The sequence below is a fragment of the Rhamphochromis longiceps genome, linkage group LG5 (genome assembly GCF_057381845.1).
Source record: "Rhamphochromis longiceps isolate RC_006_pf linkage group LG5, R_longiceps_female_GT1.1, whole genome shotgun sequence".
Lineage (NCBI taxonomy): Eukaryota > Metazoa > Chordata > Actinopteri > Cichliformes > Cichlidae > Rhamphochromis > Rhamphochromis longiceps.
Window position 1 is genome coordinate 25,838,810 of NC_140561.1, and position 23,061 is coordinate 25,861,870.

General features: G+C 40.2%; 2 protein-coding genes across 4 annotated transcripts in view; one reads left to right on the forward strand and one right to left on the reverse strand.

Annotated features, from left to right (window-relative positions):
* The window catches only part of cacna2d2a (calcium channel, voltage-dependent, alpha 2/delta subunit 2a), a 178,579-nt gene extending 161,889 nt beyond the window's left edge, over window positions 1-16,690 (forward strand). For all 3 annotated transcript variants that reach the window (XM_085406895.1, XM_085406896.1, XM_085406897.1), the window contains 22 exons: window positions 28-102; window positions 192-266; window positions 392-463; window positions 622-693; window positions 847-908; window positions 2,975-3,051; window positions 6,034-6,094; window positions 6,745-6,842; window positions 8,328-8,418; window positions 8,516-8,578; window positions 8,767-8,870; window positions 8,973-9,071; window positions 9,265-9,356; window positions 9,445-9,492; window positions 9,595-9,666; window positions 9,758-9,910; window positions 10,306-10,358; window positions 11,343-11,398; window positions 11,642-11,765; window positions 12,068-12,177; window positions 12,463-12,545; window positions 13,458-16,690. In XM_085406895.1, coding sequence (XP_085263021.1) covers window positions 28-102; window positions 192-266; window positions 392-463; window positions 622-693; window positions 847-908; window positions 2,975-3,051; window positions 6,034-6,094; window positions 6,745-6,842; window positions 8,328-8,418; window positions 8,516-8,578; window positions 8,767-8,870; window positions 8,973-9,071; window positions 9,265-9,356; window positions 9,445-9,492; window positions 9,595-9,666; window positions 9,758-9,910; window positions 10,306-10,358; window positions 11,343-11,398; window positions 11,642-11,765; window positions 12,068-12,177; window positions 12,463-12,545; window positions 13,458-13,580 — 1,863 coding nt within the window. In that variant the 3' untranslated portion in view covers window positions 13,581-16,690. The remainder of the gene's footprint in view (window positions 1-27; window positions 103-191; window positions 267-391; window positions 464-621; window positions 694-846; window positions 909-2,974; window positions 3,052-6,033; window positions 6,095-6,744; window positions 6,843-8,327; window positions 8,419-8,515; window positions 8,579-8,766; window positions 8,871-8,972; window positions 9,072-9,264; window positions 9,357-9,444; window positions 9,493-9,594; window positions 9,667-9,757; window positions 9,911-10,305; window positions 10,359-11,342; window positions 11,399-11,641; window positions 11,766-12,067; window positions 12,178-12,462; window positions 12,546-13,457) is intronic.
* A 1,231-nt stretch (window positions 16,691-17,921) lies between these two features.
* abhd14b (abhydrolase domain containing 14B) lies at window positions 17,922-23,052 on the reverse strand. Its single transcript, XM_085406899.1, has 4 exons — window positions 22,911-23,052; window positions 21,887-22,101; window positions 20,807-21,048; window positions 17,922-19,099 (listed from the first exon to the last, which is right to left on the reverse strand). The coding sequence occupies exons 2-4, from the start codon at window positions 22,098-22,100 to the stop codon at window positions 18,920-18,922; spliced, it is 636 nt and encodes a 211-aa protein (XP_085263025.1). The 5' UTR covers window position 22,101; window positions 22,911-23,052; the 3' UTR covers window positions 17,922-18,919.
* Between the last annotated feature and the right edge of the window lie 9 nt (window positions 23,053-23,061).

Genomic DNA, 23,061 nt, shown 5'->3' on the forward strand with positions numbered 1-23,061 from the left:
TAATTGCTTTATGTCTTCTGCATACAGAACCAGCTCATCCTTGGAGTCATGGGAGTAGACATTGCAATCAACGAAATCAAAAAGAAGACACCTACATACAGAGTGAGCATGTCGCTGAAGATGTCTCTTGTGTTACTTTCAGATATGTGTGGTTTTTTAATAATTTCAAAATTCCCTTTTGTGCTGTGCAGCTTGGAGCTAATGGCTATACCTTTGCCATCGATCCAAATGGTTATGTACTGCTGCATCCCAACCTTCGGCCTAAGGTAGACCCAGTTATTAACACTTCTGTGCATCTAAAGAGTTGTCAATGTAAAATTTTGGACATTATTCCTGCTGACTGACGTTCAGCCTCCTCCTCCATCTTCCACTGCTTTGTCTCTCTGTGCAGATCATTAACTTCAGGGAGCCCGTCACTCTGGACTTTTTGGATGCAGAACTGCAAGACAGCAACAAAGAGGAGGTGCAGAACTATTCCCGTGCAATATCATGACTGTCACCACCTGTGTCTCATGCAATTTGTGTTACATTTAACCTTTTAACTGTCACTTGTTTTCAACCATTTTTGTCTTTCATTATGAACACTCACGCCACAGCCTCTGTGTTTCGCTTGCCTTTCAGATCCGCCGACAGATGATTGATGGCAAATCAGGGCAAAGGAAAATCAAGACGCTCATTAAATCAGTTGATGAGGCAAGTCATCAATATATGAAACTCAATCATGATCCGAAGTAGCACCTTACTGGTGTTGTAATGAATTTGAAGCGCTCGGTATGTTTAGTGTCTGTTGTTACTCTCCGATTATGGGAGGAGGTGTGAAGGTTACCTTTTTGTGGTTGCCAACAGAGGTACATCGACGAGGCCGTGCGGACGTACACGTGGACCCCTGTGGAGGGTACAGATTACAGGTAGGTTGGAAATGCAAACATGCATCACCTGACCGTCAGAGAAAAAGATGGCGCAACTTGAACCTGTGAGTGAAGTCCAGATTTTACACTTTAAATTGTTGAGTCACAAGTCTCAGATATCTGCTTGACAGCTTCTGCCTATGAATGTTTGTGAACAGTGGCTTCCCTGAATTAATGGCGGCTCGCTAATGAATTTGACTGAAAATTAAAAAGCCACTTCTTTTTCTATCTTTGCTAACATTTCTGAGGAGTAGCGTAAATTAACTGCTTAGTTTACTCATCTCAAAACTCGGTTGAACATTTGAAGTTGTATCATAATGACATTTCCTCTAGGCAACACTCTGCAAATTACAGTTTATGACATTCGGTAGTCCTACAAATGCCTGATTTGTGTTTTTTATTACGTCTGCTGGCTGCGTGCCTAGTCCTGGCAGAGTGCATATGAGGCTCTCGCTGCACAGTCCTATTAATATCCAACTCAAATGGTTATTCCAGTGTATTTAAGAATCTGTGTGAAACTCAAATAAACCGACATCCAAAGCTCTGCACAGTAGTGTATCCTACATTGTGCAGTTCAAGGCTCATAGAATTTTTTTTCTGTTTGAGTTTTAATCTCTTCCTATTATATCTGTGAAGACTTCTATTTTATGCTTGCGTGGCAACAAAGATCAAGAAATGGGACATCTCTGTCCCGTTTAAATTCTGCTTTCGGCGATGACTGTTTGTACAATTTATGACCTATTATGTCTTAATGGTGATGTATTGCAGGGTAAAAGTGACGTACTTTCACAGTGGCCTCACTAGTATTGGATAAAAATCAGGCTCTCTGAGGTGTTTTCTATTTTTTCCATCTTTATTGTTTAGGGTCACTCTTACTGCGTTTACCTGCGTCATTTGTAGCTTCAGATGGCAGCTGTTTCCCAGAGAAAAAGCTTTGATGAACTGATTGTACACAAACTGCTCAGAGCCACTCAGCAGACAAATGCTTCCTGTATTTCTTGTTTCATTAGCATTTCATACAATGCAGGGGTACTTGGCGATATGATTATTATTAGTTTAATTGTTCTTTATTTATTGTTTTTCTTTTTTATGCCTTGGATTTTATTATCTTATTTGATTATGTGAGATTTTATATTGTAATGTAATTATTATTTATGTGGAGCCCAGGAAGGACTGTTCCATCTTTTTTATAGATTAAGGGGAATTCAAATAAACAGTAAACAAAGAAAGCAAGTGGCTGGTGAATATAGTGGATCTTCATCAGCTAAACTAGTGATTTTCCCTAAAGAAGGTTGGCCACAGTTTTAATGGTAATTGTTATCATTGCCAACAATCTATAGTGTCAAAACTCCCATTAGCTGCCTCACTTTAACTCAAGAAGAAATACAGCAAACTCACAGTTTCCAGCCAATACGTGAATTTGATTGTGATGCTGGTTTCCAACTCTATATTTTTAATCATGGACTACACCAAACTAGCTTTGGATGATTCAAAGTTCCAAATAATCCTTATTTACCTTTAACAGCCCCATCCACTGTCTGAAACAAGTCATTTGAGCTCTTTCCGCTCCTTTCTTTCGATTGGCTACCCCTCTCTAACAGAAGGGTTGAACACAGCAGATGGCGCTGTTTTACTGAAACCTAGAGTTGTGTATTTGACAGTACAAAGAGCTGTCTGTTTGAGCATTAGAGCCTTATCAATTTATTGGCAGGCCGATATTATCATCAATATTAGCTATAAATGCTGATCGTTAAATTACTAGATGCAGGTAAAAGATGCTAGGATTTTTTTATCTTTTTAAATTTTGTGTGTCTTAAAAAAAATGTCGGCCAATGTATCAGAATATTGGAAAATTAAATCACCAAATACTTGTATCAGCCTTAAAAATCCTTTTCTGAACTGAGTGGTTTCCTCTTGCATATGCACAGACTTGATTTTTTTGAGAACAGAAAATAAGCAAAAGCAAACTAGGCGTGCAGTAAAGCACATATGTATTTTGTGTATTTGTGGCTTTTAACATAATCTTGCATTAAGTGTTCCTGTTTTTTTGGATCTTTTCACCTCAGTCTAGGGTTGGTACTGCCTACATATAGTGAGAACCACATCAAGGCCAATCTAAGTGACCAGATCCTCCAGGTGCAGTGTAAGTACTCTTGGGTATACCCAACATCCTTCACTCTCTGTCTCTACTACTCTGTCTCTCTTGCCTCTCTGCTCTCCGCCCAATATGACCTTTACGCTCTGGTTCAGTCCTCTGTCCCGGGTCTTCAACATCATCATAGAGAGTGTCCGAGCGGAGGCACCTGCCCAGTCCCCCCCCTCCCCCTCTCCTTCACTCCTTGTCTTCGCTCTATCTATGCTCTCTGATAGGCAGGATCATTCCTGAGTCCCCCCGACTCCTCTTCTGCCCCCGTTCCCTCCTGTCTTCATGCTGTGCTGTAAAAACGGTGATGTTTTTTCTTCACACTGGCTGAAGAAAAAAACAACTGAACTAACAGAAAGGTGAAAGCTGTGGTCTTACTGTGTTACTCAGGTGAAAATAATGGTGACCTTTGTGCTATTATTTTTTTTGCCAAATGCTCTCGCCTCTTCTTCCACCAAGTAATGATTCTGAAGCGTCTGTGTTCAAAGTATTTGATGTTATGGATAACTGTGAAAACATGCATGCTTTTCACTCCTTATGATGATTTTTTAAAAATAATTTTGGGAACTTTTCCTTGTGTTATGTGTGTTATTTTTGATTTGATTTAATTTTTTTGTTAGACTGTGTGAGATGTTTCTCGGCTTTGGAATCATTCGACTGATAAACTCCCACATGGCCTGGGATACTGGCTTGTCAACTGTGGGAGTTTGGGTTTTTTGTGGGTCTGAATGGGGACACGTGTTGTCTCTCTCATTCTTTCTTTGTCCAGACCCCATTACTTCCCTCTTTTCCTGGTGCATTTGATTTTTTTCCCCATGGTTATCTCTCATAATTACTGGTTTGTCTTTGCTGTTTTTTTCTTTTCCTAGATTGTCATGTTTGGTTTTGTTTTTCCTTTCTTCCGTTGGTTTCCGTTTCCTCGTTTGCTCTTGCAAATAAGTTGTTTGCTCTTCATTTCTTTTTTCTCTCTTGTCTTGTTTGACTTTAATTGGTTTCTTTTTTTCAAGAAAACAATATTTTTATTCAAACAGTAATTGAATAAAATATTGTCTGTGATCCTCCCTTCCCACCCGATCCCCTGTTTCTTTTCTTGCTCACTCCTTCTCTGATGGATCCACACAGTGTCATACACCAAGGGCAAGTATACTCCATATTGGTCCACGTTCCCTACCTCTACTTCCTACTCCCTACCGCTTCCTCCCCTTTCCTACACCTCTCATCCTAAACCTTCTCCCGCTGACCCCCCCCCCTCCCTTCCCTCACCCATCCTAGCCTGCTTGCCTCTGTTCCTGCCCGTCTTGCCTTCAGGATTTCCTCCCCTTTCCCTCTTTTTTTCTCCTCCACTTTCTCCTCTAATCCCTCCTTCCTCCTCTTCCTTCTCACTCTCTTGCTGCAGCTCAGATCCCACATCTCTCACAGTGGCTCCTCCAGTCCCCAACCTCGACCACCTTCTCTCATATCCACTGCTCCAGAATCAGAAATAAATAAATAATTAAACAAACAGCTGTACCCGAGGAAGACAGATATTCATGTTTTCTGTTAAAACTTGTCTTTTGCTCCCTGCACCTCAGTCCTTTTCCTTTTGTAGATAGCTCCAAACACGTTGTCTACCTTCTTTCCTCTGCCTCTCTCTTCCACTTCATTTGCTTTGACTACATTTCTCTCTTTCCCTCATTTTTCTCTTCCTCACCTTCCCCATTTCTCTTTGGCTCTCTTCTTCTTCTCTTTCCGTATTTTTCTTACAGTGTAGTTTATAAACGTCTTAAGTAAGTCTAACACTAAGACTCAGGTATTGATAGATATTTAATTAAATAAATAAATATGTATACATTTTGTGGAATATCTATTGTTATTTGGGCACATCGAGCCCTACTAAAAGATCTGTAATTATTCAATGTAAGTCTGTGCAAGTTACTAGCTATAATAATATATCAGCTATTGATAGTGATGGCATTTTTTACAGTATAATAGGGATATGTTGAAGTCATGATTTTTTTAAAGGCATCTATATATAAATACACTGTTTGTTAGCTGCAGCAGTATCTCATGACTGGGAGCATTGCAGCTTGCAGACTGCAGACCTACAGTCTGAGCTGTGTCCTGCCCTCTCAGGTCCTCCCATATTGTCAGGTGTCAGGGTGCCAGTCGGCATGGCACCTCACTTCTATGTCGTCCCTCTGTACCCCCTATCTCCATCAGCTTGTCTCCCTCCCTCCTCACCCCTCAGACTGCCAGGTGCACGGCCCAACGCTTCCTCAATAAAGCTGACCCCGGATGTGCATGGCATTGTGGGCGGAAAACTACCTGGGCACTCTATTTTAGCTCTTCAAATGAATATTTAATTCCTCTTCTGGACACAGTTGCAGGTCACGACTTAATGAGAAAATGACATGTCTGATTCATCGCAGACTCACCTGCTGGTTGATATTTGTGTTCTGTTTTGTCTGTGATAGATTCACTGAAGTTGCCCTTTTGACATGCCCTTCACAATGCAATGCATTTCCTCTGATTATGTGTCTCTCCGAGTCCTCTCTCCTGCCAGTCTGAGGGGTGACCACTTCCATCAGGACCTTCACCCACCCCCCCTGCAATAGTTGGCCATGTTGATGCCTGCCTGATCTAAAAGCACTCACCGTGGATAACCTGTCTGAGAACTCACTTCCTGACAAATCAAGTCAGTTCTCCGACATCCCAAATATGTTAGATTGAAACCCGACACAATCAGAAAATGTTTGCCGGCAAAATAACAAACCAGAAACCAAAAGTGTGAGTGCTTCTGAAAGTAAAACGGTCTTCCATTGAGTCAGGTTCCTTTTTAGGCACCATATTGGCTAACGCTAGTGTTCCCATGATACCTCAGTGTTGCTATGGTAAACTCCCTTCTGCGTCCCCGCACCTCTGAAGAACAGCTGCTGTTTATCCACAACTCCCCACTGCTCTGCCCACTGCTCTTCCTGGATAATCTTCCCCTTTCTGTTGCAGATTTTGAGTCACTGCTGCCAAACACTTTTGAGTCTGAAGGACATGTATTCATTGCTCCCAGGTAGCCTTGTCTGTGATTGCTGCCTGTCGTTAATGGTCATCGGTTTTCGGTGCCGTCTTTGCATCCTGTTTTCTTTCCACCTCGTATTTCAAAGTTTCTTGTATGGTTTGATTTTACATTTTGAGTGGTGTGTTTACTCATAGTTAAAAGTTCATTTGACAAAAATTACATTTATGAGGAATAAAATTCATCTGGTTTTGATTTTTTTTTCATATATTATTCATAAATTGTATTCCCCAAGTTACACTCATTACACGAGACCACTGAAGACACATCAACCCTTCTTGCCTGCTGCTACTGTGGTGCTGCATGTTTTACACAAATTAAGCATTATTAATGCATTTGCACAATGTATTGTAAGGATTACTGAAGCTATTGGGCAAAAAATATCATCTGCATGTGCATACAGCCTATAATATGCTCGGTATTGCAGTACAAGTCCACCTTTTGTTTTGACTGACACCACTATAGCACATTAAAGCTTTGCCATGTGCATGCGGCACACAATAGCATCAAGTAATGTGTGTATGGGTTTGTGCATCTTCATCTCCATTGTGTGTCCATCTATGAGGAGCAAGTGAGGCAGAATAAGAGTAACGAGCTCTATTTTTGCCTTCTCTTTGAATTAAAACACTGCGTCTCCTCCTCAGGGAGTACTGCAATGATCTGGAACTGTCCAACAACAACACTGAGTTCCTGCTCAACTTCATTGCTCTAATGGAGAAGGTGACACCAGACTCCAAACAATGTGAGTTTCATTTTCTTTTCACCCACACAGTAAAGTCACAGTTTGTTCTACATTAAATAATTCACCATGAGCTCGTCTAGTGATATTCTGTAAACATATCCCATAAAAAGGCAAAATAAACAGCAGTGATCCAACTAATAGGTATTTTCTTCGTAGCCAGAATCTGATATAACCTATTGCCTGTTGCCTAGATACAGTTAAAAAGCATCAGCAAGCCTCACTTCTGCACCTGATGACATGTTTCTTTCTTGTGACGAGCACAGTTTATTTCGAGATAATCCCACATGCTTTATCCTGCTGTCGCAAATCCTCCAATGATGAAAATGTGTATTAATTCACAGCTGTAAATAGTACGTAACAAATGCAATATTAAGCTTTCGGTGAGAAATATTTAGTAATAACCACAGCAGCTCAGTAGAAGAAAGTTGTTAGGTTGTTTTGTTTTGTTTGCCAAGGAGGTTATGATTTTGGCAGTCTTTGTGTTTGTAAATACGATGGCCGGAAAAGTTTTGAATGAATTCTGATAGAAGTTTGTAGCGGTGCAGAGTGCGGTCATGTTAAAAAATCCAGCATAATTCTGTTTACATCCACTAAAGTCTTCAAAGTCGACTTAATGATTTTTTGACCAAAAGCCTATTTAAAGGTGTGGTGTGCATTATCGACATATAAAAAGTACCACAATTAAAAATATATCACATTTGATCTTTGACCTGGTGTTCAAGGTCAAAAAGGCCAAAGTGTTAATAACAATATATAGAGCTATTTAAATATTTGTTTCTACCTGTGGTTGTTTGTATTGACAGCATATAGGTAAATAGGGAATTATATATCACATTTCAGTTTGCATCCAAATCATCTTATGTTTGACCTCTGACCTCACTCTGACCTGCCTTTCTTTCAAATGTACCACAAAATGTGCTGCAAGTGTTTTCAGGAGAAGGACAATGAGCTGCCTAGTGGTGCCTATTATCCATTACCTACTCATACATAATGTTTGTGTAATCGAAGTAAGCGAATGTCTTGCTACCCATATCTGATTTTAACCCTTATCTGAGGGCTTCCTGTTTGTGCTAAGGGTTAGTCCTAGTAGGCTTTCAAGGAGGAAAGAGTTAAAATCGGGATTTGGTCCACACGTTCCACATTGGGCATCTGATATAGACCATGTGTCGCCTCAGTGCAGCTGTCAAATATGCCCAAATTGTTGTTGTTTTTTCTTCTTTTCAAGAACCATAAAATACGCTTTTTCATCGGGTTTTAAATGTAGAAGAACTGCTGAACTAATGATCCAGAATACCTGACATCTGCTATTAATGCAGTGTCACCTCAAACACCATCACTGTCAATCAGACAGTTACCAGTCCTGGATTACTACCGTGGTGTTAACACAATCTCTATATTTCATTTTTTGAATATAACGACTATCATCAGCTGCTATATGGCAGCACCCCTAATGTGGATTAAACTCTCTAATCTCTCTTATGCCAGGTGACAATTTGCTCCTTCACAACCTCATTCTGGACACGGGCATCATCAGACAGTTGGTCGAGAAAGTGTGGAAGAATAAAGATTTGAACACGTGAGTGTGACCAGCCAGTATTGAGGGAAGTGCATTTTAAGATTTTTGGATATTGATTTGAAGCCCCTTTCTGTCTTTGCTTCCACCTGACATTTAGATACGGCTTCCTGGCTGTGTTTGCTGCAACAGATGGAGGTATAACAAGAGTGTTTCCAAACAAGTGAGTGCACTCTTCATCGAGGCCCATGTGTCTGGACTCCAGCTGCTTTGTAGTTCTGATACATTTTTCTCTTTGTTCTCTTTTGAAGTGGTATGCTGTTAAGTTTCAAAAAACATGTGGGATAGGCAAAGCAGGCAGCTTATACGTGAGACAATTACAGCTCTGGTATCTCTCGTTTTAAACCTTAGGGCTGCAGAAACCTGGGAGGAAGACCCTGAGCCGTTTAATGCCACCTATTACCGCCGCAGCCTCGACAACAAGGGTTACATCTTCCGAGCGCCTTATCGAACAGGTGAATGATGCTCTTAGTCTTGAGTTATATAACTCGCCTCGTAATAGAAAAGGCTGTTTGTTTCTAACCTCGCTCTCTTGGCTCGTTTTCCCTTTTTTGTAGCCAGGGACGAGCAGCTGAACCCAGAAAATGACACCGTAGGTATTCTGGTCAGCACAGCTTTGGAGATGACAATAGGAGGGAAGACCATCAAACCTGCAGGTGGGTACTCTTCTGAAAGAGGAAACAAATTGTTGTGATATAATGATAGAGAAAAGCTTTCGGAGCGAGATAATTACACGTCTGAGTTTGTTATTTTGTCACTTTGTGTTGGCATGTCTCTGCCCTGCATATATCTATTCTTTTTACACACCTGTCGTTTTCTTCTGTGAGCTTTTAAACTTTCTTTCCTCAGTTGTCGGAGTGAAGCTAGACCTCGAAGCCTGGACGGATAAGTTTAAGATTCTTGCCAGCAACCATACAGACAGCCGACAAGGCTCAAATACGGTAAAATACATATGTTTAATATAATATACGTAATATATAAATCTTTTTTTATTTGGCTAACACTGTTTTTTTTCCTTGTCTGTGACAGTGTGGACCAAACAGGGGCTGTGAAATGGACTGTGAAGCCAACAGTGATGTAAGTATTGATGCAAATTTTAACTGGACCTTCTGAATCTGAGCACTCCCCAGCTTATCTCTGTACTTCCAGTTAGCAGTGCGTTTCTGTGTCTGTCCGCAGGATCTGCTGTGTTATTTAGTAGATGACGGCGGATTCCTAATCATGTCCAATCAGAAGGACGACTGGAACAAGGTTTTATTAAAAAAGAATTCGTTCTTCCGCTGATCGTAGCCTCGCGCTTAGCTTTACACTGAGCTTGCCCTCGTTTTTTTTACCCCCACAGGTGGGCATGTTCTTCAGTGATGTTGACCCCTACTTGATGTACGCGCTCTACAACAATTCTTTCTACAACAGCAAACAATCATTTGATTACCAGTCTGTTTGTGAACGGATGCCCAACAGCGAAGCCGGAGCTGCACCCAGAGGAGTGTTCGTGGTAAGATAACACTTGAAAGAGAGATACCGTGAGTGAAATGAAGGAGGCAGAGTAGAAGACAATTAGTTTAATCAATGCATGGACGTATGGGGAAACTATAGCTGCATTCACACTGCAAGTCTGTGTGCAAAAATCAGATCAGCTACTGACTTTTTAAGAATTAGTTTTTGTTTAATTGGACTAATATCAGATTCCAGGGTGAACTAGTGAGAGATATCACTTTTATATTAAAGTGGGTTCCATTTACTTTATAGACTTTCTCCACACAGGTGTCAGTGGATATGGCGTCAATGGCAGGAATAGTTTGATTCCAAAAGCAGCCCGAATGTAGCCTAATGGGTGTTTGATTGAACTTAAATATTGATTTTGTTTTTTATTTCCCTCTGTATCTGTAGCCCACTATTGCAGATTTTGCCAACCTGGCTTGGTGGACATCAGCTGCTGCATGGTAAGATTATTAATGTATAGTAACATACAGCAAGTGTTATACGTATTACAAACTGATAATATTTGTTGTTATTAGCCAGCATTATTTCATAGATCCATAATTTGTTAATACAAAAAAAAAAAAGAAAAAGGTTGGGCCAGGTGAACCCTCCTCACATAATATTTGGATTTAATTCAAAGTGTTGAATTTATATTTTACTTCTCTTCACTGTTATTTTAAATACCCAAAGACCATGATTTGGACAGATGAAACAAACATTAACTTGGAAACAAAGCATGCCACATCATCTGTCAAACATGGTGGAGGCAGTATTATGGCATGAACATATTTGGCTGCCACTGGAACTGGGCCAGTAGTGTTTTATGATGCTGTGACTGCTAAAGCAGCAGGATGAGCTGTGACGTGTACAGGGCTACACTCTCAATCTCAGATTCAGCTAAATGCTGCACAACTTATCAGACAGCGCTTTGGGGTGAAAATGGATAATGACCCGAAGGATAGTGCAGAAACACGAATTTCTCAAGGAAAGAAATGGTATATTCTTCAATGATCTCAGCCCAACAGAGCGTATTTTTCACACACTTAAAAAAGGATGAATGACTACATTTAAAACAGTCCTTATATTTAAAATAATGTTAGTTTATGCCTCTCAAAATTTGAGACTATGTAAAACAATGTGTATAATACCTGAACAGTTACTGCACATATTTTTGTTAAATTACTTGAATTAAAGCTGAAAGTCTGCATTTCAATCACATGTTATACTGTACTGTATTGCACTGCCATCATTTTCATAGTTATTTCTGTGGTCAGGTAATTGTGACTCGTTTTGTAAAGTTTTACGGCCTGCCATACTCATTACCTGGACTGCTGCATGTGCAGTATTCCTGCTAACAAAAAAGCTTGACTCATGATTTTAATCATTGCACAATGTTACATTTTTTTGTCCACAAGTTGAATTAAAAACAAATCCTGTCTCCTCAGGTCTTTATTCCAACAGTTCATATATGGACTGGCATACCACAGTTGGTTTGTCACAGGTGGGTGACATGTTTTATACGATACCATTTTTATACAATATTGGAAAAAAGGTTTAAAAGTGCTAAAAGTAGATTTTGATCAAATCTATTTGGAGCTTTAAGCCAACAGCAAATAAACCTTAAATCCAAATGTAGTGAAAAAATTACACATGACATACATCTTTGGGCATTAAGCTGAAAATAAGATCTGAGAAATGAGTTAAAGAGATAATCATCTCTTTTTTTTTCTTTTTTTTTATGCAGATGAGGTGGATGCCGAAGGAATCGACTCTAAAGAGAGAAGCTGTGTAATGATCCAGACCCAGTACTTCTTTAGTAATCTCAGCAGTTCCTACTACATACTGCAGGACTGTGGCAACTGCTCCAGGTCTGTATGCGTGACGTAGTACTTTTAACACTCACACATAATCAGACATGCATATGCTTAGACAAGTAGCATGAAGAATCGCGGTGTGACAGCGACGCAGTTAGTGAGACAGATTCATCTTTCTGTTGGAGTTAATAAACTCTGCTGATGATTAACCCATATCAGCTCTAATGAAATCGTCGTATCATTGGCTAAATGAGCCTTATAAGACTGTCTCATGAATCTCGCTCATCCATTAGCAAATGAGTCTGTGATGTAAGTGAGCAGAGGGGGGTTGTTGACAGAGCTGTCTCTCTCTGCAGGCTGATTCATGCCAAGAGGATAAACAACACCAACTTGCTGTTTGTGGTAGCAGAAAAGATGCCATGCAACACCTGCGAGATAGAGAAGCTATCCCAGGAGGAGAAGGAGTGTATCCTTTTTTTCCCCCTTCACATTGTACACCAGCTGGCACTGGAGAAGAAACACTCTGTCATCTCTAGATTTTCTCTCCTCATCACCATACCTGTGGAAACGCGAACATTTCACATTCATTTTAAGGCTATTTTTAAGATTGATGGCATGAATTATAGCCAGTCATTTACATGTGTAGGGCTGCATGAGGAATTGGTGCTCAGGCGGATAATGAAAAATTGCACAGAAGAAAGAAAAAGAAATACAAAGGAGTTTCATTTTCCTTAATGGAGTCAATTTTCAGTCAAGGAGGAGGATCCATGTAAAGAACCGCCTGAGGCACGCTATCGAAAAGGACCCTCCACCTGCTTCGACAGTAACATCGCTGTAAGATTTTCAGATAACACAACACATGAATATCCACCTTACTGTGAAGAAAAACAAAAACATTATTTAGCATTGAATCCTGGTGCTTGCTAGTTAAATATACTATGTTTAAAATTTGTCACCAGAGCATAGCTAAAATCCTATCGCTATGTTCAGTTGGCTCCAGCTGGGGTTTTGAGCTTTCTCTGATTTTCTAATGCAGCTGGTAACAGTTGGTTCATTATGTAACACAAAAAAATATCCTATTTTTATTCTGAGATCAAGTATTGACCTGGTAATTATATGCCATTAGGCCCATTATTTGCTGGATAAAGACCCAGTTTTTGTAGATTTGCCTCTGTACACCACAGCAGTGGATTTCAAAAATCAAACAATCAAGATGCTTTAATTCAAGGGATTTTGTGAAATTTGTTGCATTAAGTGTACTGAGGCAAAACTAACAAAAATTGTGTGTACACTTTTAAAGATTTACATCTCGCTCACGCTCAATTGCAGTTCTTGCTGCCAAAGGTGGCACAACCAGTTATTAGGTTTAGGGAGGAATTACTTTTTCACATCAGGCGAGGTAGGTATGGATAGCCTTTATCCCTTAATAAATGAAATCTTCATTTAATAAAATAGTTTTTATCTAATACTAAAATTTGTTTGATGAACTGTGGCAAATACAAAAACACTTCAACGACACTAAAAACTGAGGAAGGGGGCGATTACATTTTCACAGCACTGTATAGTCAACTAAATGAAAATTACTTTGTTCAGACTCTGTTGGCAATATAGAGCTCGATGCAGATAGAAGGTAAGATAAAAGTGTTACCAGAGAGCGATTATTGAATGTAAGTGTTTATTTGATGGTGGAAGAACTTTCATATAAACTCAGTTTATAACTCAAGCTTCCTTTCTGTGGTTTTGCAGGAGAACACGTCGGACTGCGGGCGAGGTCACTCCTTCCGCCCATCCCTCTACACTTTACTGCTCATTCAGCTGCTTCTGCTTTATCCAGCTGTCAGTCCTCACCTTCTCTCCCTACTACATTAATTTCATTTTCCTGCACTTGTCCTCCTTTTCACCCTCCTCAGCTTCTGTCCCATCCTAAGCCCCCCTCATCCACCTCCTAGCCCCTTCGCCCTCCACCTTGGTATAGTCATAGGTAATTATGGGACTTCCCATCATGGTGAGTTGGAAGCCCTGAGCGCTGCGCTACCCAGCTTGCTTTGGTCTGTGTTGCTTTGTGAAAACAGAGACATTTGCGTCCTCACCTTCATCTGCGAGATGAGCTAGGGTGGTGCTGGACCACTTGGATCATCAGAGGCAATGTCAGAAAAGAGATATCAAGCCACCCAACCACCCCGTCAAGCCTACAACCATCCCACCACCTTCTCCATCCAGACAAGGGAGGGTGAAAAGGACAGGCCGATGTCCTCGTCAAAGACCTCCCACCACAGACTGGAGAACTGAGTTTGCGTGTCCACCTTCACCTCTGTCTGTCAGAGGGACAGCAGGACTCCTCCTCCTTCTCCTTTCCTCCATCTCAGAGTCTCATCGCTCTGTCATTTGCCTCTTGTAAGAGGCTGTGGACCATTCAGCCAGTAATAGCCACCATAGAAGAAAAATAGCAGAAAAATAAAAGAACTGTTAAGTATACAAAATGTCACATATAAACTGCTGAAGTGATGAGTATTCTAAACATACAGTATATTTAGGTTTTAACATGAAAAGGAAGTTAAGTGTAAAAAAGACAAGAATTAGTTTATGCGCTATATCTACTTGCCAAAATGAGATATACTTTCGTGTGGTCTTATTTTTATAGCCAAAACACGAAGATGAAATGGATTTAGATTTAGGATAAAGCTCGAGAGGAAGAGGAGACACTCGGCAGCTGAATGCTGACTCATAATTACAGATTAATGCTTTTAAAAGACATCCACTGGGGATTAATGTAATTACACGATGGTAATCTCATTTTCTTGAAGTATTTTTCCTCATACTTACTATTTGAGGTTAGTGCTATCTGGCTTTTATTGTAAAATATGAATCAGTGTTCGGTTGCTGCAGGAACTTGTTGTGTAGTATTCTCCTTTACGATTAATCGACCACGCTGACCTCGGCTTTGGACTGATGTTTAAAGGGGAAAAAAAAATCTCTGCACCCTCTGATGAAAAAGCTCACCTCTGCCACTCCTCATGAGGCTTCTCCAACAACCTCGACTAACGCTCCTAACCGCGATTTGTATTCGTGCTTTACTTTTGTCACACAGCAAACACTCAAATCTCCCCGCCATAGTAGTTCCAGTTTTTTTTGTCCCTTCCTTTCTTCCTCATCTGTGCTTGGGTTGGGGGGGGTGCTAATCATTTTTCTTTTGGTGTGTGCTTGTATTACCTTTGACTGATGCTGTTCAAACTTCAAAACCATTCGCTGCTGGGGGATAGGGGCTTATCAACATTTCCAACAAAAGTGCAGAAGAGGCCACTAAATATGGTGATCATGTGCAGTAAGTAGTGTGGTTGTAATCCATCGCAGTCCGTCATTTGATCATGTGTGAAAAGTCATTTTAGACTCCCATGTTTAGGAGCCGCTCTGTTTCATAGTGCCTTGATGCACTTTGTTTTGGAACGCACCGGCTGTATAAGAGTAGAGCTACTGTATAGTACCTTTATAAAGCAGCCGTCTTTGAGGCTTTGGACACTACAGGAGCCTAAGACTGAATCTGTTGGCTAAAGAAATAGCTTTACACAGAGCCATCGAACTGACTGGCTCGGCTTAATGTATTTTCCCCTCTTGGCTGTTGTTGCTGTACTCCTCCAACGCCACCTGACTGTCATCATATGGAGTTACTATACCGTTCCTTTACAAAGCCATGTATAGAGCTACACTATCAGTATACAGCGACTTAACTGGCCATAGAGCTTTTTTTTGTGTTGTTTTCTTTTCCTTTCTTTTAGGACCACCTGACTGCTATAGTTCTGCCTGAATCGTATGTGTTTGTGTGTGGATGTATGCGCGTTAGTTTAAAAACCCTCAAAGGGAATGTCTTTTTAAATGAGTCGTGGAGTGCTCGGGGGATGGCAGTTGTGCCCGTGTAACTGTTTTTCCTCGGCGTGTTGCGACAGACAAAAAACAAATCCAGTGTTGCTGTGGAGAAAAGGGGGGGATTTTATGAAAACAAAAGGAGATCCATGTTGACTGCTTAAATATTAATATACGGGGGCAGAGGAGGCAGAAAGAATGTGTAGTTCATCAGTGTTTTCTGTTTCAAAACCTCGCTAAATGCCTTAGTGTTACACGTATGGAGCTCCGATACCCCTACATAACCCTCTTTCTCACACACAAATCGATCCTGAAGTATTTCCCTCCCCTGGGCTTTTTTTTTTCTTGGTGTTATGCAGTAAATATAGTGAGCTCTAATTTTATATTTTTACGTCTCGGAATGATTAGTTATCGATCGATGCCTGTTTGATTAAATGCTTGAAAGTGGGTGGAAGTTTTTAAAATTAAAAAAAAAAACAAGACAAAGAAAAAAAAGCCTCTGACCTTCGATGTTCACATCCCACCCGAGACTTGCCGTAGTATTGCTCAGGTGGGATGATTCACTCGACATTTTGAAGCTTAACTAGACACTCTGTACAGTCGTAGGTACTATTTGATGTGACAAATGTTGCTGGCACAGTAACTGCAGCTCAGCTCTGGACAAATCAGAGGAAAAACAAAATTCATACTGTTAAAGACAATGAAAATCAGAATGAGCATTTCCAATGTGGCCCGTTACTATCTGATGCTGGATGCAGTTTCACTTTTCTGCCATCTGTTTGTCTCTGTCCTGTGCCACTATTCTGTCTGTATTTCTCTATTTCCACTGTCTGTAAATGAACGCTACACGTGCCTGTGGAAATGTACCCCCTGCAACTTACTCTCCTTTTCCTGACTGTGTGCGCACACAATCTCACTCCCAAACTGAATACACTCTGTGCACCTGCACTCAGACATTATGCACACACACACGCACACACCTATAAGCAACCATGTAATGACACTGACTCATCCCCCGCTGGGAGATGTCAAACACCAGGAAGAAGTAAGCCAAGGACGTCACCTTCCAGGTGTTTTTATTTTATTTTATTTATTTTTTCGTGAGCGGACGGGATGTCAGAGGCAAGCTCAGGGAGTGGGTCTCCACAGAGCATCACGAGCCTGGTAAACAGAAGGTCGTGGGAGAGACATCTAGTGACGTCTGTGTGTGCATCCTGATGGAAAATAGCTTCCGAAGGGACACACATGTCTGATTTCTGTGGTTTGACAAATTTAATTTTGCCAAAAAAAAAGGGAACATAAATAGATAATTGGACCAGCTTGGGGGACGAGAGGGAGGGGTCAGCTTTAAAACATCACCCTAAAGTAGATTAATGCGGGTTTTCACGAAGCGTCTCCCTTCCCCTCCACCGACCCTCGCTGCGACCCTTTGTGTTGGTGCGTCTATGTGGGAAAGACACGTGTGTATGTGATTCTGTAGTCTGTAGTCTGGTGCTATGTGACCATGTTTGACACGTGTGTGAAAAAAATAACAGCAACAATTTAGAGAGAAAAAAAAAAGAGTAAATTCAGTCAAACTTTCAGTGAAGTTTAAAAAAATATAGGAATACAGCACTGTTGATAAGTTTGAGATCTGATGTCAAAATGTTTTCTCTTTTTTTTTTTTGGTTTTTCTTTTCTTCCTCGTACGTGTGTGAGTGTGAATGTTTGTATGTGTGGAAGATTTAGCTCCTTCTTTTCTGGGCACTAGTCCATGTCGTCGCTCCATTCTTTTGTACAGATGAAGCTTAAAAAAAAGAAGAAGAAAACAAAAAAGAAGAGGGCAAAATTTGTAAAATATTGTGTCTGTGACTCCTTGTAAAATATTTTCAAATTGTTTATTACAGAGAATCAGTTATTAAATAATGTTCATATTTTTCACTTCATTTTATTGTGTGGTGTTTTGTTTTTTGGGGGGGGGTGGAAAAATTCCCCAGTAAAAATTCCAATCTGGCTGGAAAATGTGAACGAGTGCGTAGATTTTTAACTGTTTTTTGTGGGTTTTACAGATTTTCCTATTGATAAAGACAGCACCACATTGCTATTCATACTATTCTAAAGTCATTAAGTAATAGATAAACAATTAAATGACAGAAAAGTTCCCGCTTTTCCACAATCTACCCATCTATCTATAGAAACATCAGCTGGGTAATGAACTAAACTGTAATTTTACATGTTTCTCATGTACTTTTCACTGGGCTGACCCACTTGAAGTCGAAGCTGTCTGTGGCCCGTGATGTAAAATCAGTTTGACGTTACCTGCTTTAACTCCTCGGTTAAATAGAAAACACAGTCTGTTGAGAACCAAGCAAATATATAATAATTATGATGCTTTATTAAAAATATTCACTTCTAACGCTGGGATGAGACGATTAATACAACCCTGGTGTGTATGAGTGCAATGTGTAGGCAGCTAGCATTTGGCAAACGTAACATGGTGCAGAGACATGAAAGTGACCTGCAGCCTGCTCTGTTTGAACTTTATTCTGTTTGTGCCATTTAGACACATCACGAACATTTCCATGTTCATAACATGCTCCCTTCTGATTGCTTCATAATTACAGAGTTTCAGTGTGTGAGGCATAAAGTGTCATTCTTTTATTAAAACTTGGGTTCAGTTATATTGAAAAATGGTCTTTGGCGAATTTAAGGCATCGTTCGTGCTGATTTCAGGCAGTTCTGTAATGATTACTGCAAAGTCAGATAAACTGCATTAGGACAGAAACACTGAGACATAAAAGCGACACATGTTTAACACATTTCTATCTTGCTTCGCAGCCTTGACCAGGTGACCGTTGGAAGACTTGCAGTTTTGTGTGCACTCAAACACTAAAACAACCACGGTCATTTTATATGATGTTAGTGAACTGTAGCTTCAGTCACCTAAATTAAACCAAAATTACTCAAACGAAATATTTTACAACAACGAAACAGGAAACAAAGTTTCCAGAGTGGAAATACTGGACGCTGTTCAGTGATGTGGGTGAACCACGTGTCGTAATCCTACACGCCTGGGTTCAGTAGTCGGCTGCAGACTTGAGCTTTGTGTTTAGTGTACAGATTCAAGACTGACATCAGGTTTTCTCATTTAAGAAACAATATTTCTCAAAAAGCTTCAGGCTTCAACCTTTTAAGGAAAAGTTCAACTGCTGTCACCATTAGAAAAGGTCCGATTTGCAGACGTATCAAAACATACAAATCAGGTTAAGCATTGGGAATACGTGAGTTCAATTCTTCACAAGTGATTAATGTGTTTGCCTATGCGTGACCGCATTCTTGGCGATCGCGCTGCTAATGCACAGCAAAGAGCTTCACAGCGTGTTAAGGAAGTCTGTAAGAGCTTTGTGCCAAGTGTCTGGGTCGTCCAGGTAACAGGGGTGGCCTGCTCCCTTCATCACCACCACTTTGTGATTGGCCAGATTGCTCAGGTTACGGAGCGACACCTCCCCGAGTTGATGGTCCTGGTCACCGTAAACGATCAGCGATGGGACCTGGACACAAAAATCACAACAATAATGAAAGAAAAAAAAAAAAGAGCCCTTTGCAGAGTGATTTCCACTGTCCTTTTTCTGGCATTTGAAAATCTGTCTCTCTTTTATTTGTTTTTAAATTCAAACCCATAGCTAAAGGGATTTTGCAGATGTCCTAAATTTCACCTCAAGCTGGAAAAAAAAAAAAAAAAAAAAAGGAAAGAAGGAAATCAAAACAAGTCCTGTGAAAAGCTAAGACTAAAAGATTTTAGGTGTAACAGATTTATGTGTCTAGTAGTCAATAAGAATTATAAAAGTGAGAAAAACTACAGTCTTAGTTTTTCCAGCCTGAGAAGAGACGTTCAGATCTCTCATCTTATTAAAAAAAAATACAGCAATATGAACAAACTCTATTACAAGTAAAAGGTTATAAAAAGCATTTATTTTTGTACCAGTTTTTTTTTAACTGGTACAAAACATCGATCAGATTACTTCATCAGAAAACCTGAAGAACTTGTGAATACAACTTAATCGTTTCCCACATATTCACTGCATCATTGCAGAAATACACATGAATGCAGTTACTCCGGCTTAGTTATTTTAGTTGTAACACACTTTGACACTTAATGACAGCATAAATGTTTGTTTTATGCTTTTTTATCATCAGTAAGTTGCATTTATTACTCTATTGTCCATCTTTTGAGTTACTCTGCTGTTCCGATGTCTCTTTGTTTGCTAAGAGATTGCTGAAAGTGGAGATACAAATACAGAGGCCTGTAACAACCTGTCACAAAAGGGACAGAGGAGCAGGTTCTTTGTATCAAGCGCAGAGACCCTTTGGGTTTTTAATGATTTCAGAATCAGAAAGGGTTTTATTGCCAAATGTTGAGCAGGTTTACAACATTAGGAAATTGCTGCGGTACTTAGCGCAAACATACTGTCAGAACCAGATTTGCTCTGCTCCCTGGGTTGACCAGCTTCTTTGTAATTTCTTAAGCAGTTATGATGAGTGTTTTCTAATCTCCATCTTATTTCTAAAATAGCTAAATTTCATTTATCTGATTTTTTTTCTTAAAATCTTTAGGATCTTTCTTGTAAAGTAAAACTTGGTCACTTAACATTCCCCGTTAGCTGTTTAACTGTTATTTATAAAACCAACAGTGTGCCTTTTAAAACACTTAATAAAAGATTAAATATGATATCCAAAAGTATTCTCTGCAAAACATCCTTTAAAACTAAAAACACTCATTATACAGAAAAACTGCTCCTGTTCGTGCCAATCTTCTTGCTGCGTTATAATTGCTGAGACTTTAATGTGTGAGCTGAGTCTTTAGAATATTGTTTGGATTAAAATAAAAAAAGAATGTACAACTTCTGCATTTAAACTGTTTATAAAGGAAAGCAAATTTTGTTAAGGTAAGTGCTTGTTCTAAATAAGTAAATTAGACAAATCGCTTTTCAGGCTAATGTGCCTACAATTGATTTCCCATTAAGACAATTCTGAGCTGGATGAAAGCCAGTGGCATCTGTGCAGGTAAAGTCACTGTCTCTTTTAAAAAGAAGAGTTGGAAAATTGGATGATATTCGCAGCTGCTCAAGTTATCCTTTAAAAAAGGAAATGACAGTGCATATACTATACCAAAAAAGAGAAAAAAAAGAAAACTTTTGCAGGAGAGGAACCTACAAAGGAATATCAAGCAGAGGCATATCCTCACACACAGACTCTACCTTTACGCTCTGGTACTGCTCCGCTGTGAATTTGTCCGTACAGATGGGAGCGACAGGGATGTAGGCTCGCACCAGAGCCTGGTGCTCGAGGAGGAAGGGCAGGGAATACATCCCGCTAAGGGATGGGCTGATCACCACCGCCGGGGTTAGATTCAGCTGCTCACACACCTCTTTGAGGAAACCTGCAGGGGCGGGTGTTCCCACTGCCGCTGGGGCTTTGGCCGATTTAGACTGACCAAGTTCTGTGGAGAGAGGGGAGGCACGAGAAAAGAAGAGGAGGAGAGGAGTAAGGTTTGTTGATGGACACTGACTTATTAACGTAATTACTGTCCCCAAGGCAAACATTTTTCTTTTGGGCCCATGCTGCCTCAGTGATCTATATAAATTGTAGAGTGCCTGCCAGATCATCACTAGAGGCTGTCAAAGCATGAGACAAAAATACCAGATTCTAAAAACAAGCAGAACACGGGCTGTAACAATGACTCATGGAAGCAATTCAGTTCACTTCAAATTTGAGCCCCCATGCACATTTGACTTTCCAAACAAAGCCAAAGTCCTGATGCCAACTGCAAATACATATCCATAAATATAATGCAAAAAGTTAAAGTTTCACCTATGAAAATAGGTAAAACGACAGGACACAGCTAGCTTAAAAAAAGCTCTCATAAAAAGTTTAGAATATAAACAACAATAAGAAAGTTAAGAAACAGAGTTTTTAAGACTTTTTGTTGAAAAACTTACATTTTTAAAATAAAAGTTTTAAGCAATAAATTGCAAACAAAAATTAAAACAAGTTATAACTCATATATCCCAGCTAATATTTAATTAATATGTTTGTTTTTCATTTTCAGAAGGGTTAGCATAGGGCCACACAATTAGGTATTACTGTCAATAGTCCCAATTTAATATTTGCGAGCATTCAAAACAGCGAAGAGCCAAAAGTTTGACCCTGAGACTTTTAGGAGCTCTTTATGTGCCGGTGGCAGCCTGTTGCCTTGCTGCGTTTCATTGGTCATGCTGACTTTTCAGTTAAAAGCTGAGTGACGGAAGGAGATGGTGTTTGTTCCCTGACAAACGCACCTGGCAGGTCGATGGCGACCGCGCGGCAACCCGCTTTGGCCAGCGTCTCCAGAGTGCCGATGCTGAGCCAGTTTTCTGAAGAGAAGCGTATGCCGTGAAGAAGCAGAACCGACACTTTTGCTCCTCCTGTCACAGGTTCGCTTTGTCTGTAAAACAGTGGCGCGTTGCAGCTCTCCACCTGCACTGTACCCTCCGTCATTTTAACAGCTGCCATCCTGAACAACAACAACAAGAAAGAGAAAGCAGTTATTTCACATGGGTTTCCACACTGTTATACCTCCCATTTTTCCTTCTCTTTAACAATATTAGTTCCTTCAGGTGGAAAACCCAATCATCTTCTATGCCGCCAGTTTCTGTGAAGCTCTTCTCTTGTCTCTTGACAGAATTAAAGATCACTCCAAGAGAGGACCATATTTCTTTGCAGAGAGAGAAAGTCTTGTGGAGATGCTAAAAAAATAAAATTCCCAACCATAATGGGTGTACGCCATAAAAATGCAATTATGTAACTTCATTTGCTTTGTTTTCCTTACAAAGTGCAAGCACAGAAAGATAAACTTCATGTAACTTTATGTAACATTTTTCAGCACAATAATGATCCCAAACACACTGTCAGTCTGGTAAAAGCATATCTGATAACACTATCAGTCATGAATTGGTCAGACTTCAACATTATCGAAGCAGTGTGAGATCATCACGATCGAGAGAGAACAGAACAAAAGCCGACATCCAAAGAAAAGCTTTGAATGTCATTCAAGAAGCCTGGAGAACTATTAATAGACTATTTAGAGAAGTTTGTCCACGATCCCCGTGCTTTCACAGATCAGCGTGGACTTAATCGGATGTTCCACGGACGCATAATCAGCAGACAGAAGTGTGTGCGCAGCTGCGGGTTAAACAAGTCGGATCAAAGTCCAGATTAGATCATTTTTATTTTACATCGAACTCGCCTATCTAGGTGCTTTATGCTCATCATTCAAAACACACGTGGCGACAGAATAACAACCCCCTCCTTCCCTTTTCTTACCCGACTGTGAATCCCCGATGATTAAAGGTGCAAAACAGAGAAAGTCAGACAGGTTCTTGAACCAGCTGCAGCTTAGCTTCAGTTTATCTCCCCCGGAAAACAAGAGAAAGAGAAAAACCTTTGGAAATCGTCCTACTGACGTCTAGCGTTT

Bases quoted from the DNA above. Each gene is read 5' to 3' on its own strand.
- abhd14b (XM_085406899.1), bottom strand. From the start codon at position 22,100: ATGGCAGCTGTTAAAATGACGGAGGGTACAGTGCAGGTGGAGAGCTGC. The intron at 21,049-21,886 runs GTGCGTTTGTCA...CTCTCTCCACAG, and splicing joins GGTCGCCATCGACCTGCCAG to AACTTGGTCAGTCTAAATCG. The intron at 19,100-20,806 runs GTAGAGTCTGTG...TTTTGTGTCCAG, and splicing joins AGCAGTACCAGAGCGTAAAG to GTCCCATCGCTGATCGTTTA.